Raw genomic sequence first — 16,896 nt, 5'->3', positions numbered from 1 at the left:
AGGTAATTTGCCCTTGAAGCAGGAATCCTACAAGATTGGGCAAAGTGTAAATGGGTCAGCTGGGGATATTTCAGGCTACCTCATATGTAGGAGTGATGGAAAGGGTTAGACCCCCACAACAGTAGCTTCCAGAAAACTAGGGAGCCTTCAAGGGAATAAAGTGATAATAGTGGAATTTCAGGTACTGTGGCAGATAGAGGGAATTCCCTTCAAATTAAATTGTGCAGGCACCTCTCTCTCCTGTCTGTTTATAGGGCTGGCCCTGGAAAGAGGCACTGTGATCATTGCTTTGGCTTTATGTCTCAGCTACATGGACTCTAAAAACAAGAGTTGTTGCAGTTGCTGCTGAACTCCTCAGGATCTTTAGAAGTCATCTTCTCAGGGGCAGCTAGGTGGTACAGTAGATAAAGCACCGACCTTGGAGTCAGGAGTACCTGGGTTCAAATCCAGTCTCAGACACTTAATAATTACCTAGCTATGTGGCCTTGGGCAAGCCACTTAACCCCATTTGCCTTATAAAAACCTAAAAAAAAAAGTCATCTTCTCATAACCATTTTAATTTCCTACTCTTTGACACATGTTCCCTTGCTCTCTTCCCCTGCCTGGACCTTAACTCCTGCTGGGATCCCAGAGGAAGCAGGAAAGAGAACAAGGAAGGTCTTATCCATACTCTCCAATTCTTGTCCACTGGACCACAATAGGAATGGGAGTTGGAAGACCATAGTGAATTTTAGTCTCCCCAAAAAGTGATGGCACTTGAGGTATCTTGGTGCTTTGAAAGGGAATGGGGAAGAGGACAGGGAAAGGATGACTCCTTCCCAGATACAGGACCCTTGTAATTTCTTCCCCAGGGCTTCTCATGCTTAGACAATCCTCTAATATATGCTAGTCAAGGCAGGAATTACCTTGCACAATTAATGGAACTAGGGATAGGCAATGAGACGTACAAACACATGGTGAAATGGTGAATAGATAAGGTCAATGATCAATTAGCTGCCCAATGGAAGGATGGCACCAAAAGTCCTAAAGCAATTCATCGCTACCACATAAATCAATCATTTATATTTGATTTTGGGGTACATTCTATGGTTCTTTTCAGGAGGAGAGGGGAAATGAAAGGATTCTTTATCTTTTTAGTTGTCTGGCTCAGGTAAAGAAGAAAACATGTCTGCCTCTCCTGATCACAGTCAACTTAATAGCCAGGAAGAGACAAAACCAGGGACAGAGAGATAATAACCTGGGATATATTGCTGGTACTGGGGATGATCTTCTACTTCATCTCTTGCCACAAGGAAAATCGGAAGATGATGGTGTTATTGCTGAATCCCAGGATCCAAATGGTTCTTTCCCCACCCCCCACCCCCACCATAGAATTCCATGATGTTGAACCAGAAGGGATTTTAGAGATTTTAAAACCAAATCTCCTGCCTCCAAAAGTACTGTGCTTTTCACTATACCACAGTGTCTTAGAGGCATCATTCCCATTTCCAAACTTAGGCTCCCTCATTAATAGCCTTTGAGATCTGGCCTAAAGGTCTTCCTGGTAGGTTCTTAGCCCCAGAATCTCTTCCACTTCCTTTCCCCCACAGGACAGATGACATATAGAATTAAAGAAGACAAGACCCCAAAGAGACCTCAGAGACCAGCTCTTCTTTCCACTCACTGGATAGAAGTGCTAGATCATATCGCATCTCAAAGGGCTTCCGTTGTTATGTTTAGAAAAGGTACATCTTCTGAAAGAAAATGAAATAATAATAAGCCTTCTAATTAAACTCCATTGCCTCCCCTCGGAGGCTCTTGGTATTCCTCACCTTCTCCGACCCCAACGCCTAAAGAAGGGAATGGCCACCCAACATGGTTTAAATCACAGAGTCACCGAAGCGAGTCCATCTCTCTCATTGTATAGAGGAGATTGAGGCTCAGAAGAGGGACCACCCGGCTGGTGAGAGTGATAACCAATCTTCAAACTCAAATGTGCCCCCAAGACCAATGCTCTCTCGGCAGCACCGCATTTCCTCCCTTCTCCTTGATGGTCTTCTGGCTTCTAAAACCAGGTCCCAGCTTGGGGTCGAGTTTCAGGTGCCTCTGGGGCCGGTCTGGGGGGAGGGCCGGGGTCGGCTCTCGGCCCCCCGGGGTCTTTCATATCCACACGGACGTCTTGCCCTCCTTGCTGCTCACGCTGCTGCCTTTCTCCGAGTTGCCTTTGGCCTTGGCCATGAGCTGGCCCTGGGCCGCGTGGTTCTGCTCCACCACCGTGCCCCCCGAGGCCGGGCTGTCGGGCCTGGACGGCGGGGCCGCGGCGGCCTGGGCGGCGTAGGCCGGGACCAGCCCGGGGACCGGGTCCCGGGGGCCGGCGCCCAGGCTCCCTCGGAAGGCAGGCGGGCGCCCCTCCAGCGGCAGGGCCCCCTGCAGCGGGAGCGCCCCCGGCGGCCTCTGGGCCCGGACCACCAGGTTGTACTCGGGAGGGCAGGCGGCGCCGCCCGGGTCCGGGTAGGCGCGGGGCAGCTGCGGCGGCGGCGGCGGCGGCGGGTGGGGGCGCGGCGGGGCGCCCCGAACGGCCCGGCTGCGCACGGCGTCCCGCAGGCCGCCCAGGCCCAGGTGGGCCATCTCGCAGAGGTTGAGCAGCAGGCAGAGGCAGCTGACCACGTACATGACCAGGAGGAAGACGGTCTTCTCGGTGGGCCGCGACACGAAGCAGTCCACCGTGTGCGGGCAGGGCTCCCGGCTGCAGCGGAAGAAGGGCCGCACCTCGAAGCCGTAGAGCAGGTACTGGCCCACGAGGAAGCCCAGCTCCAGGGAGGCTCGGGCCAGCAGCTGCAGCACGTACAGCCTCATCAGCCCCTCCTGCCGGATCCGGCGCCGCCCGTCGTGCTTGCGGCCGGGCCGCGCCTTCTCCGCGCGCTTCTCCTCCTCCTCCTCCTCCTCCTCCGGCTCCTCGTCCTCCTCCTCGTCCTCGGCGCCCGCCAGGCCCATCATGGGCTCCTCCTCTTCAGGCCAGCCGGGCCGGGGCGGCGGCGGCGGCGGCGGCGGCGGCGGCGGCCTCCTCGTGGCGGCCGGGCGCCCCCGGCCCGGCCGCCAGCGTCGCGCGCGGCGCCGCTCGGCCTCGGAGGCCCGGGCCAGCCGGTGGATGGCGTAGCCCAGGTAGAGGACGGAGGGCGTGGAGATGACGACGATCTGGAAGACCCAGAAGCGCACGTGCGACAGCGGCGCGAAGGCGTCGTAGCAGACGTTGTCGCAGCCCGGCTGGCGCGTGTTGCAGGCGAACTTGCTCTGCTCGTCCGAGTAGATGGCCTCGCCGCCCACCGCCGTCAGCACGATGCGGAACACGATCAGCACCGTCAGCCACACCTTGCCCACGAAGGTCGAGTGGTTGTGGATCTCCTCCAGCAGCCGGGTCAGGAAGCTCCAGCTCATGTTGGGCATAAGGGCGGATCAGATCAGGACCTGCGGGCGGGAGGCGGCAGAGGGGTGTGAGAGCGAGCCGGCCCCGGCCCGGCCCCGGCCCCGGCCCCGGCCCCGGCCCCGGCCCCGGCCCCGGCCCCGGCCCCCCCCGCACGCACCGCACCGCGGGCACCCCGGCAGTGCAGGCTGCGCCAAGGGGCCGAGCCCCCCCATGGCCCTGAGGCGCACTCCTCTGCAAAACGGGGCGCACTCCTCTGTAAAACGGGGCTCACTCTTCTGTAAAATTGGGCTCACCCTTCTGCAAAATGGGGCTCACTCCTCTAAAACGGGGTGCACTCCTCTGCAAAATGGGGTGCACTCCTCTGCAAAATGGGGCACACTCCTCTGTAAATTGGGGCTCATCCTTCTGCAAAATGGGGCTCACTCCTCTGTAAAACGGGGATCACTCTTCTGCAAAATGGGACTCATTCATCTGTAAAATGGGCCTCACTCCTCTCTTCTGTAAAATGGGGGTGATAAAATCTGCCCAGTCTACTTGACAAGGTCATCATGAGTGAAGCACCTTACAAACCATCAGTGGGATTTTATTATAGCATTTCTTATGAATAGCATTATTTATATAATCTGCTGAAATACTTTCTAAATACTCCCCGACTTGTTTTGACATCCCTTCACGCTTTTTTTTAGATTTTTGCAAGGTTTTGGGGTTGAGTGGCTTGCCCAAGGCCACACAGCTAGCTAATATTAAGTGTCTGAGGCCAGATTTGAACCCAGGTACTCCTGACTCCAGGGCTGGTGCTCTATCCACTGTGCCACCTAGTTGCCCTCTTTTTTCTTTTTCTTTTTTGCAAGGCAGTGGGGTCCACACAACTAGCTAATTATCAAGTGCCTGAATCCAGAGTTGAAGTCAGGTCCTCTTGACTCCAGGGTGCCACCTAGCCACCCCCATTCACACTTTTTTTTTCAGTTGACTCTGTCCTTCCTCCATCCCAGAACACCAGGCTCCCTGGAGTCCTCTCTGTCTCTCAGGGAAGGCACCCTTTGCCTTCCATCCTTCCTAAACTCCAACTTTAACTCCTGCTTCCTCCCCTTGTCCATCTCTCCTTTCCCTGGACTCCAACTCCACCCCACCCTCAAGGTGGCTCCAGGCTCCCCTTCTTCCCCCATCCTTGCTTTACTCTAACTCCCCTTCCAAACTTGGGAGGTCCAAAAGCATCAGAACTCTCTCTACACCCCTTCTGAACCCTTAGAGAGTCATAAGTTTCTCCTGGATGCCTATCCACCAGCCACCTTCTCTCTTTGGGAATACTGGAAACTGGGGCTAAGGAGGGTATTGTAGACCTTCCTGTCTTTTTGAGGGCCCAGGTAGGGAATTAAGAGTTACAAGGGTTAGAAAGAATCAGGATTGGGCAGCTAGAGCACCGACCCTGGAGTCAATGTACCTGAGTTCAAATCTGGCCTCAGACAATAATTACCTAGCAGTGTGGCCTTGGGCAGGCCACTTGACCTCACTGCCTTGCAAAAACCTTAAAAACAAAAAAGAAAGAAAGAATCAGGGTAGAGGCTTAGTGGCAAGAGGCTAAGGAGCCTTGACTTGTGAGTTATGATCCTCAGCAGATAGAAACATCAAATCTACTACTGGGAGAGTTGGGGTCATGAACTGTCTAGTTGGGAGGCTGAGGACAAGACTCCTGAGACTCCTCAAAGGCCTCACCACTGAAAGAACTTAGATATTCTTCATCCTGGACCTCATTTACCTCCAAGTCACAGCAGAATTCTCTTTCTTCCTGCCTCTGAAGGTAGGGAGAAGAAAGAGATAAGGGAGAACAGACCCTGCATGACTGGGAGCTAGATTTAAAACTAGAAAATCTGGGTTCAAATACTGACTCTGCCAGTCCATAAACAGTGGTCAAGGAGTTTCCTCAAACTGGCCCTCAGTTTCCTCCTTACTCAAATGGAGTTGGATCTGATTGGCAAAAATGACAAAAGATAGAAAAGAAAAAACTTATTAAATATTAATTAAGCATTAAAATATATTATATATGACATATATAATGTTATACAATAAATATATTAATTATTTTTACATATAATTCAATGTATATACTCTGACTCAGGCATACCACTACTAGGTGCAAACTCTAAGGGCACAAACAAAGGGAAAAGGGCAGCTAGGTGGTGTAGTGGATAAAGCACCAGCCCCTGAGTCAGGAGTACCTGGGTTCAAATCCGGTCTCAGACACTTAATAATTGTCTAGCTATGTGGCCTTGGCCAAGCCACTTAACCCCATTTGCCTTGCAAAAACCTTAAAAAAGGGGGGGGGGAAGGAAAATGTCATATATAACAAAACATTATAGCATACATATATATATGTAGGAAAGAAATAAGCATTAATTAATACTCATGCCTCTATGCTAAGGGCATTATAAATATCATCTTATTTGATCCTTGCACCAATACTACTACTATTATCCCCAGTTGAAGAAACTGAGACAGAAGCTAACTGACTTACCCAAGGTCACAGAAATAGTAAGGGGACCTAAGGCTGTTTTTGTACTTGGGTCCTCCCAACTTCAGGCCCAGTACTCTATCTACTGAGTCACCTGAGTATTCACTGACTGGGGAGTGGCTAAACTGGTTGTGGTATGAAGTATTAACACATCTTAACAAATGACAAATAGGAAGAATAATTTCAACTGATGCAGAGAGGAGCAAGTAGAATCAAGAGAAAGATTTTTTGCAATGACCATAATAATGTAAAGGAAAACAATTCTGAAAGACTTTAGATCTCTGATCCATTCAGTGACCTGTTGTGGATTCAGAGGATTGATGGTATTCAGAGGACTGAGGCAGTTAGGGGATACACTAGCTAGAGTTTCAGGCTTGGAGCCAAGAAGATATGAGTCAAAATCTTGTTTTTGTCACATATTACCTCTTACTTTCTGTAAGTCATTTCCATTTCTCTCAACCTCAACCTCAGTTTCCTTGTTTTAAATGTGAAGATTGGACCAGAGGGCTTCTAAATCTTTATGATCCCAGGGTGAAGTTCACTTCCCACTTTTCCATACAAATAGCACCATTATTTTCAGACACAGCTGATGTACTGAATTTTTGCTGTTCTTTAGTGGAGGTTGAAGGTGGGAATGAGGGAGTATGGTTTTAAAAATAATTGAAACATTTTAAAAAATAAAGAGAATTGGGTGAGACGATCTGTAAGAAAATCCTTTCTAATTCTAAACCCTGTGTTGGCTTTCCTGCCCTTCCCCCAACCTTAGAGTTGGTCCAGCTCCACGAAGGTGTCTCCCAACAGTACACCCACTCACTGTTCTTGGAAGGTTTCCTACCTCCTCCCTGGCCCTGATCCCCGGCTCCCCCTTTAGAGAAAAGGGTTCCTGGTGAAGAGGCCAGGAACAGCAGAGCCCTTTGCCCTCAATGTGCATGCATGTGTGTGGGTGAGCAGACAGAAGTGCGGGGCTGCCCTTCTCACCCGGGTCCCTCCAGCCAACCAACGTCTTTGCCTTCTTCATCAGAAAAATCAAAGATCAGAGACTTAACCGGAATCTACATATACGGAGACAACGGTGCCAAGTGACACATGAGATCCAAGCTTACATGGATCTAACTCACAGAGACTCAAACAGACCAACTCAGTTCTACCCACACAATCACACACACACACACACACACACACACACACACACACACACACACACATGTTTCTCATGCTAGCTGGCGGAAGGGGATGGGGGAGGGCGCTGAGCATCCCAGAAGAGAGGGGCAGGGAAGGGAGGGAGAGCTTACTCACAGAGCCATGGTCCTCCCGGATCCCGCTCCCGAGCCCTGCTCTGCCTGGGCTCGGAAGGCTCCTAGCTCGGCCCCGCCCCACCCAGCCAGCCCAGCCCTGCCCAGCCCCAGGCACAGCTAGCCAAGGCTCTACACCATTCCGTTAGCTCCAGGGCTGGTCACCGTGACCGCTGCGGGGGTAAACCTCAGGGATGTGGTCAGAGAGAGGAAAGAATCATATCTTGGAGGGATCAGTAGGACCTGATTTCTAATACAGACTCTGCTACAAACTCACAGCAGTTAAGTTGGGCACACTTTCTCTCTGGGCCTCAGTTTCACCAACTGTAAAAGGAGACAACTGGACTTGATGGTCCTTGAAGTTCCTCTAAAATTTATTCTTCTGAATCCTGGAAAAGGTCCAATTATCTCCAAGCCAGGTAGCTCTGGAAGAGTGGAACTGTAGGAAAATCAAACCTCATCCCACCCAGACACTATGGAGCAAACAGTCCCGAAGTGTTCTTTCCCAATAATCCTGACTTCTCTGGGTTTTCCTCATTCCTGTGTGAATGTTCCTCTTCAGTCTTTTTTTTTATTTTTTGCTAGATCATTATCCATTTGTTGCCTCCTAGCTATGACTATGCCTCAAGGCTTTGACCTGGTCCCTCTTCTCTCTCCTCACCCTCTCATCTGGTGACCTCATCACCAGATTAATGATCATCTCTAGGCAAATAACTTCCAGATTTCTCTCCCTACAGCCCTCTTCATTCTCCTTGAGCTCCAGTTCCATTTGACTAATGGCCTATTGAAAAATCACTTATATGCTGTAGGAAAGCAAAAACTCACCTGTTTTCCCCACAGTCTGATTCTGCATCAGCCTTTTAGTACCCATAGATCCAATTGTTGGTTCTGATGATGCTTGTCCTTTAATATCAAAGAAGACCATGACATCAGGGAGGTGATATCATGACAAGCACATGAATTGGTTTGAGTGAGGGGCGGGGCTGTGCTAAGTCACCAGCCTCAATTTCTCCTCCAAAGCCATCTGGGTTTAGTGGTCAAATATGAATCAGGATGATTGGAGATGACCTTGGATGTGAGGAAATCAGGGTTAAGTGACTTGCCCAAGGTCACACAGCTTACTTCTACCTCTGCAATGATTCTAATATTTGTGCCTTTTTCTCCATTTACACTTTTTTTTATTTAGCAGTTTATTTCCCCCCAATTGTATCCACTCACATTTTTTAGGTCTTCTTCATCTCTTGATTATTGCAATAGTCTCTTATTTGGTTACTCTGCCTTAAACCTCCCCTCCCTAATCCATCCATCCCACAGATAACTAAATGACATTCTTTAGCTCTTCTAAGCAATATATTGCTCCAAAAGACTCATGATGGAAAATACTATCTACATCCAGAGTCTGATTGCAGATCAAAACATTTGCTTTTTTTTCTTTTGCAAACTGTTCCTTCTTTTATAACATGACAAATATGGAGATATGTTTTAATATGATTGTACATGTAACCTTATCAAATTGCTTGATGTTTTAGGGAGAGGGGGGTAGGAGAAAATTTGGAACTCAAAATTTTATTAAAAAAATGAATGTTAAAACTGTCTTTGCATGTAATTGGAAAAAATAAAAATATTCTTTAAAAAATAACATTCCTAAAGCACATAATCTGAGCAAATCTATAACTCCCTGGCTCAACAAACTCCAGTGGCTTCCTAAATCTTTCTAGAATCAATTACAAACAACTCTGTCATTCAAAGCTCTTTACCACTTGACTCCACCCAATCTTTCCAGGATCATACATTGCTGTGGCCTTTTTGTTGTTCCTCACATAGCAACTTTTCATCTCTGATGTCCATACCTTTGTACAATTGGCCTCCATTTCTGGAATGTCCTCCCTCCTCACCTCTTTCAATCTAAGAAGCCATTCCTCAGGTAAGCTCTCTCTCTCTCATTCCTCATCTTGACCTGCTCTCTCCCCTTGGCCCTGGGTGCAAAAATTGCTTGTTAGGTTTCTGGAAAGTATGTTCATGGTATTTTGTTCGTAAGGAAATTTAGAAACCATTTTTACAGATCATGAGTCAAATGTCCAAAAAGTTATGTGATTTGCCCAAGGCCACACAGGCAGCAAAACTAGCATTTAAACCCAGGTTCTTTGACTCTCAGCCCAGTTCTCTCTCAATATTACAATACTGCATTGATCAATATCACATTAATGAATACCAATACCACATATAGCAATTCTATGTTGATCAAAATACCTTGAAAAATACCAATACCATATCAATCAAAATCAATACCACATTGATTCAGTGCCATGGCAAATATCCTACCTCTTTCCTATAATTTAGGCCCATATCTATGGATGCCTACAGGACACCTCCACCTAAGGGGCATGTTAAACTCAACATTGACTAAAACTGAACTTCTCCTCTGCTCAAAGCAGGGCATCTGGATAGTGATGGAAGGTGGGGTATAGGGGTAGATGGGGATAAAATTTGGGACTTGAATTCAAAAGGATCTGAGTTCAAATCCTGTCTCAGAAACTAGTTGTGTGACCTGGGACGTGTCATTTAGTTTCAGTTTCCTCATCTGTAAATGGGGATCATAAGGACACCTACTTTATAGGTGATCAAGTGTGATAATCTACATAAAATGCTTTGTAAACTTTAAAATGCTGTTGACTATTATTATTTCTACTCATCCCAGTGATTCAGGCTCAAAGTTTCAACTCCTTGCCTTTCCTTCCTTCACACCCTAATCAGCTCTGTAGCATTTCTAAAACCCATGCTTTCCTTTCTGACAGTAATAAATTATGATGTGTGTGTATATGTTTGTATATTTGAGTGTGTTGTGGTGGGTGGATCAGTCCTGAGTCTTGGCTGTGTCCAGATTTCCTGAGCTTTTCCTCCCCATTGGATAACAAAAAAGTTTTCCCTATTTTTTGTGCTGGGTGAAGGTCCAAGTGATTGAAGTTTGGAGATATCTGGGAGTAGAACAATATAGAATTCAGGGGAAGTGAGGGAGACAATAATAAACATTGCTTTCTTAAGGATGGGGGTCTAAGGGATGTAGCTTCCTTGTCTAAGTAGAGGCTCCTAGAGGGCAGAGACTGTGTCTTCCTCCTCAGAATAGGGACTTCCCTGAGGGAAGGGATTGTATATTCAGCACTCCCTCCAGATTGGGGACTCCCTGAGCGTAGAGCCAGAGAGCCCTTCCCTCAGAAAGGATTAGGAACCCAGAAATGAAATGGAGGTGGAGATCTGTTATAGAAGAAATTAGGACTGGACTGGGGACCACCCCCTCCTAGACCCTCGTCAGAAGAATGCTGAGGGGAATATACACAGTCACCCAAAGCACCTTTTCACACACACACACACACACACACACACACACACACACAAAAATCTCAAGCACATACTTGATGCATTCAAACACACATATGACTCCAAAGTACCCTGTTCTTTCCACACCCTGTCTGACACATATGGATTACAATACAAGTCACAGAAAGACATTCATAGGTACACACAGTGTTTCCTATAACATGCCTATCATTACTCTTGGAAACTTAGAGGTTTCTAAAGGAAAAATCACACCCAGATACAGACCCAAAGATTCAATGGTTCCAGAGGGTCCTGAAAGCTCCCTCCATCACCTCCCTTTCCAGATACCTGATCCAGGATGGCTAAGTCAAGGAGAGGAGAAATTAGATAGAAGAGAAGAATCCAGGACTGGTTGGAGAGATGGTGCTGAGACTCTGTTCTTGTTTTCCCTCAGATGGATGGCTGAGATGGGTAAGGGATGGACACGTTTCCTGACCCTATTTATGGGCCCATATCCCTGCCCCACCTCCCTCGGCTCCCCTGCTTGAGGTCCTGGGGAAGAGGGAGGGATAAATGTAGTTCCTGGGGAAATGGGACCCTGACATCACTCCTCCCGAATCCTGGGGAGGTGGAAAGGACATCTGTCTGGAAATTCCTCATTTTTGTGAATGGAGAAACTGAGGCTGAGAGAATAGCCTTAAGAGAAATAGATAATAAGTAATAGAGCCAGGAATAGAATCCAGGATTTCCAAATCCAAATCAAATGCTTTTTTCACTCACTGTACTATGTTGTTCCTTGGTGTCAGATAGAGAGGGAGACAGCACCTGTTTCCCTTGAAGCCCCATCAAATCCTAATGGATGTCAAAGGCCATATAGCAGGGCTTGTGGAGATCCAGAAATATTATTTCTCCAGTCATCTGCCTCAGAGCATGACTCTCCACCTCCATGCATTAGAACACTTAGCTCTTTCTAGAGAGCTAATTCTTTCTGCTTATCAACACCCTTCTCAATCAGAAAGTTCTTTCTCTCTTCTAACCTCCATCTATCCAGTTACATTTAAAGATCAGTTTCTTCTGGCCCCAATGTCCAGTCTATAAAAGCCAGCTGATCACAGGCTGTAAAAAGAATAGTTTTCTCCCCAACCCCAAACAATCAAGTTCTGAGAACTAAAAGGGATCAAGCCTTAGTGATCTAGAACTGGAAAGGACTGCCTTCCCAAAAGCTGGAAGGATCCAGCCTCTTCCTTCTGCAGATCAGTAAGTTAAGGAACTTCCCCAAGGCCACAAAGCCAGGATTCAAAGTGAGGTGCCATGACTACAAGTTCATCACACTGCACTGACCAAAATTACTCCAGTATCTCAGGATGGATAAATGAGAAGTCAGAAGAATAGGGAATGTCAGAGATGGGCAGAACCCCAAACAAAGATTCTAAAGAGGAAGCAAAGATACAGAGCTGGCAAAGTGATTTCCCTAAGACTCAGAATCAGACATGGAACCCAAGGCTTTTTTATTTTTTAACACTTTTAAATCAACAAGTCTTCTGGGCCATCCTTCTTTGATCTTTCTTTCCTTTATCTCAGGTTTCTCAACTCTAAATTCCAGGCTCAGAAGTATGTCTGCCTCCAAAAGTGGGAAACAAAGCATTAATTCACCTCATTCTTCAAGTATACTAGAGCCAACTGCAGAAGAAAAGACCATGGGGCCCAGGCTCTGACTGTACACTCCCAAAACATAAGCAAAAGATCCAAAGGGCAGTATTTGCCTCCCTTCTCCTACCCAGGATCCACCAATGCTATCGGGGATTGAGGAAGAAAGGAGAAAGTCAATAATTTTAATTTCTATAGAAACTAAGGCTCAGAAGTAATAAGCAAAAAGTCACATAGCACATATTAATTGAGACTAAAACCCAGGCCTTCTGATTCCTAGAACAACTTTCCCCTTATATCAAATTGCTTTTCAGGATCACTAACACTAGCTAGTTTCTCATTCTCCTGAATTGAGTCTTCTTCCCTACACCCTCTTTGCTACCTTCTCTTCCAAGGTACAGGTGGGGGGGAGAGAGCAGCAGTTCCCATTCTTGGGAATCTACAGCTTGAGTCAAGTCAATAAGCATCTCATTTTATCAGGTTTTGCTTTATTGCCTTTTTTTTTCCACGTGTAGGTTGTGGCAATCCTTAATCAAGCAGGTCTGTCAGCTTCATTTTTCCAACAGCATATGCTCATATAGTGTCTCTATGTTACATTTGGTAATTCTGGAAAAATTTCAAACTTTTTCATTAATATTATACATTCATTAATATTAATATTATACATTAATATGTTATGGATGATCTGTGATTAGTGATCCTTGATATAATTATTGTTATTTTTTGGGGGGGCCAAAAACCATGCCTTTATACTTAATTGATAAATGAATGTGTTCAAGATTGCTCTGTAGGCTATTGTTCCCTACCTCTTTCCTAGGGTTTCACTATTCTATGTGACAAAACAATATTGGAATTAGGCCAATTAACAACGCTACAATGACTTCTAAGTGTTCAAATGAAGGGAAGGGTCAATCAATGTGATAAACTTCATTGATGTTTCATTTTAAGAAATTGTCACAGTCAACCCAACTTTCAGCAACCACCATCCTGAACAGCCATCAGTCATAATATTGAGGCAAGACTTTCTACCAATAAAAAATTACCACTAGCTGAAAGCTCAGATGACAGTAATAAAATATTTTTTAGACATGATACTATTGCATACTTAATAACCTACAAGGGACAGCCTGGTGGTTAGAGCCCTGGCCTTAGAGTCAGGAGGACCAGAGTTCAAATCTAATCTCAGACAACTGACACTAACTAGCTGTATAACCCTGGGCAAGTCAATTAACTCTAATTCCCTCACATCCAGAGCCATCTCCAGTCATCCTGATTCATATCTGACCACTGGTCTCAGATGGCTCTGGAGGAGAAAGTGAGTCTGGTGACTTAGCACAACATCCCCTCACTCAAATCCAATCAACTGACTTGTTCATCATGGCATCACCTCCCTGATGTCATGGTCTTCAGGAAAGAAGGACAAACATCATCTCCTCACCTTTTAGCTGGACTATGTTTTTCCAATCCAATAGGTTCACACCTAAATCATCTTTTTTTTTTAGTTTTTTCTTTCCAAGGCAATGGAGTTAAGTGGCTTGCCCAAGGCCACACAGCTAGGTAATTATTAAGTGTCTGAGGTCGGATTTGAACTCAGGTACTCCTGACTCCAAGGCCAGTGCTCTATCCACTGCGCCACCTAGCCACTCCTACCTAAGTCATCTTAATGGATCTCTGGGATCATGACATTTGCCTAATCAAAAACTTTCAGGCAGCTGCTATCTATTGCATAAATTAAGTTCAAATTCCTTATCCAGGTACTCAGGGACTTTGTCTTAGCTGGCTCCCTAGGAGTCTTCTAATCTTAACACATACTCTTCCCCTTTAGGCACTTATATACCAGCCAAACTGGACTCTTCCTCATTCTACTTTGTCCTGTCTCAGCAATGGCACAATGAAATTCATTGGCATACTACTCATTCTTTTCTCTAGCCCCCCCCCATCTTTGCTTATTGATAATCTTTCTGTTCTTCAAGGATCAGTTTGGGAGACTCTCCCAAATCATCTTCATCTTCATTGTATAGATGGGGAAACAGTCTCAGAAAAATGATATAACTGGCCGTTAAGTAGAAAAGGCTAGACTTGGTGTAGGATCTTCTGATTCCAAAATGGATATTTTCCTTCATATATCACAATAGTGTCATTTGATTAATTAATATCTTGGGGCGGCTAGGTGGCGTAGTGGATAGAGCACCGGCCTTAGAGTCAGGAGTACCTGGGTTCAAATCTGGTCTCAGACACTTAATAATTAATTGCCTTGCAAAAAAAAAAACCTAAAAAAATAAAAAAATTAATATCTTGATTAGGACTGAATCCATCTCTTTCAATATGACCTCCACCCTTGCTCATTCATGGAGCAGGTATCAGAAAGTAGGGATGAAGCACACTTTTAAAGAGGATACTGGGAAAAACACTGGCCTTCACCCAAAAGAAGAGAGCACTAATGGTATAATTTCAGGCACTGTGACAAGTCATTGAAGAGTATGTGTGGGTGTGGGTATGTGCATGAAGGGGTGTATATTTGCCTTTCTGGTTCCCCTCACATTATACTCAGCACCTGGGCTACAGTGTCAGGTCAACCCTGTTTATCAAACTCACTGACCTTAATGGGATGGGAAATCTGGCCCTTTCCTCCACCCTTTCAGCTGCTGCTTGGCCCTTGGACCATTCATATCCCTGGGTCTTCCCTGTAGGCAGCTAGTTCTATTCCACACCCCTAAAGACCCTAGAACCAAGCTGTGTAAACACCTCTAGCTGGGCTGGAGCGGAAAGGGACCTGCCCCAACATCCCTGGCCCAGGGTAGGGGCCCCCACCCTCACTGAACACACAATGCTGGGAGAGATTTTATGAATGAATAGGACCCAAATCTAGCCTCTCCCTCCCTTTTTCCCTCCCCTGCCAACCCTCTCTCCTATTCCCATGTAACACTGGGTAAGAGCCAGATCTTTGATGAATACCCCCTCCTTATCCTCCTCATTCCCATTACAGAATGACCACTGGGGATGGCGGGGAGGGTAAATAGGGGAAGAGGGGATTAGAGATGAGGTTTGTAATAGGAAGTGTTCAATTTAAGTTAATGAGAATAATCATAATAACAACTTAAATTTCTAGAGCTCAGAGGTTTGTTAAGTGTTTTCTGCATAAGATCCCCTGTGGAGCAGATAATATGAATGTTAAGAGTCTCCACATTTTACAAACAGATAAACTGAGTTGCACAGAAGACAAATAGTAAGGTCCCTCCAGAACAGGAGCTCTTAACCTTTTTTTGGTAATTTCATGCCCTCTAACTATAGTAAAGTCTATTTAGAATATTGTTCCTGAAGGCATAAAATAAAATACAAAGGATTATAAAAGAATTCAATCTGTTGAAATACAATTCTTAAAATACATTTAAAAATAAAGTTCATGAACCTCAAGTGAAGAATTCTTCCATCCAGGATATATATTATCTATTTAGACCTGAAAACTCATTATTTCATGTGGGAATCAAATTCTTTACAAGAGACAAAGCTTAATAAGGTCAAGGAACACATTAAAGGGATGACCAAAGTAACAATAACTTGAGTTCCAGACTCAGTCTACAGTTGAGTCTCTGCAGATACTCAGACCCCTATCAATCTAATTTAATTCAATTCAACTGTATTGACAAAATACAAGCCATGGTGCTTGATTCAGCAGCACATATCCTAAAATTGGAATGATACAGAGAAGATTAGCATGCCCCTGTGCAAGGATGACATGCAAATTTATGAAATACAAGCCATGAGCGATAGAAAAGTAGGGATGAAAAGGCTCAATAAAAAATCGTCCTGGTCCTTCTAGACATGGGAACAACATGGACATAACAGAGCTAGCAATAATAATAGCTCCCCACTCTACAGTAATTTTAGATGTTCACATTCTTTGTACTTCAAGAACCATCATGTCCTTTCTGTCAGACTTGCAGCTGAAATTACCTATTATTGAGTCATCCCTGAGGAAGTAAGCTCCTGAAGGGCAGGGAATGTCTTATTTTTCTGTTGTACCTCCAGTCCTTGAGACTTTTGCTCAATAATGCTTTTTTTATTCATTCATTCATAGTTTATATTTTATAGCTTACAAATCTTTTCCCATACATTATCTCATTAGAGAGAATCTTGGATGAAAGAGGTCAAGGTTGTGCTATATGAATATCAATTGAAGTAACTAGGGCTAGGGATATTTAACCTGGTGAAGAGAAGAATAGGAATGAGAGCATGGGGAAGGGAATATGATCATTACCTTCAAGTATTTGTTGGCTTACTACATGGAAGAAGGGGGAGATTCCTCTGATTTGGCCCCAGAATATAGCTGCCTCAACAATAGAGCATTGGGCCTGGGAGTCAGGAAAATCTGAAATCAAATTCAGTCTCAGACTCTTCCTAGATGTGAGATCCTGATTGAGTCACCTCACCTATGATTGCCTGACCCACAGGAGAAGGAAATGGCAAACCACATCTTTGCCAAGAAAATCTCAGATGGGGTCATGAAAGGTTGGACATGACTACACAATTGAACAGCATCAAGACCACTTGTTTGGTATATTGTTGAAGAAATTCTCATTTACTTATGGGATGGATCAGATTTTCCCCTCCAACTTCAGGACTCTGCAAGTATGTGACCTATACTGATCTTGTTCTGGGAGCTCACCCTGCAGTAGACAGTATACTGCAAGGGAAGAGAGAAGGATACTATATCCCCAGGAAGTTGTTGG

General features: G+C 45.6%; 1 protein-coding gene and 1 non-coding gene across 5 annotated transcripts in view; one reads left to right on the top strand and one right to left on the bottom strand.

The window, feature by feature from the left end:
* Positions 1–1,360: 1,360 nt before the first annotated feature.
* The window catches only part of GJC2 (gap junction protein gamma 2), a 39,822-nt gene continuing 24,286 nt past the window's right edge, over positions 1,361–16,896 (bottom strand). For 2 of the 4 annotated variants that reach the window (XM_074197789.1, XM_074197786.1), the window contains exon 2: positions 1,361–3,444. In XM_074197789.1, the coding sequence (XP_074053890.1) occupies positions 2,140–3,423 (1,284 nt within the window). In that variant the 5' untranslated portion in view covers positions 3,424–3,444 and the 3' untranslated portion in view covers positions 1,361–2,139. Of the gene's footprint in view, positions 3,445–10,804; positions 11,016–16,896 lie in introns of those variants that run through there. The other 2 variants (XM_074197787.1, XM_074197788.1) reach the window with 2 other exon arrangements.
* On the top strand, positions 15,827–15,932 carry LOC141496761 (U6 spliceosomal RNA). Its single transcript, XR_012471157.1, has one exon. It is a non-coding gene; the product is annotated as a U6 spliceosomal RNA (small nuclear RNA).

The sequence above is a fragment of the Macrotis lagotis genome, chromosome 8 (assembly GCF_037893015.1).
Source record: "Macrotis lagotis isolate mMagLag1 chromosome 8, bilby.v1.9.chrom.fasta, whole genome shotgun sequence".
Taxonomy (NCBI): Eukaryota; Metazoa; Chordata; class Mammalia; order Peramelemorphia; family Peramelidae; genus Macrotis; species Macrotis lagotis.
Note: the sequence above shows the minus strand (reverse complement) of the source record. Positions and strands in the feature narration are given on the sequence as shown.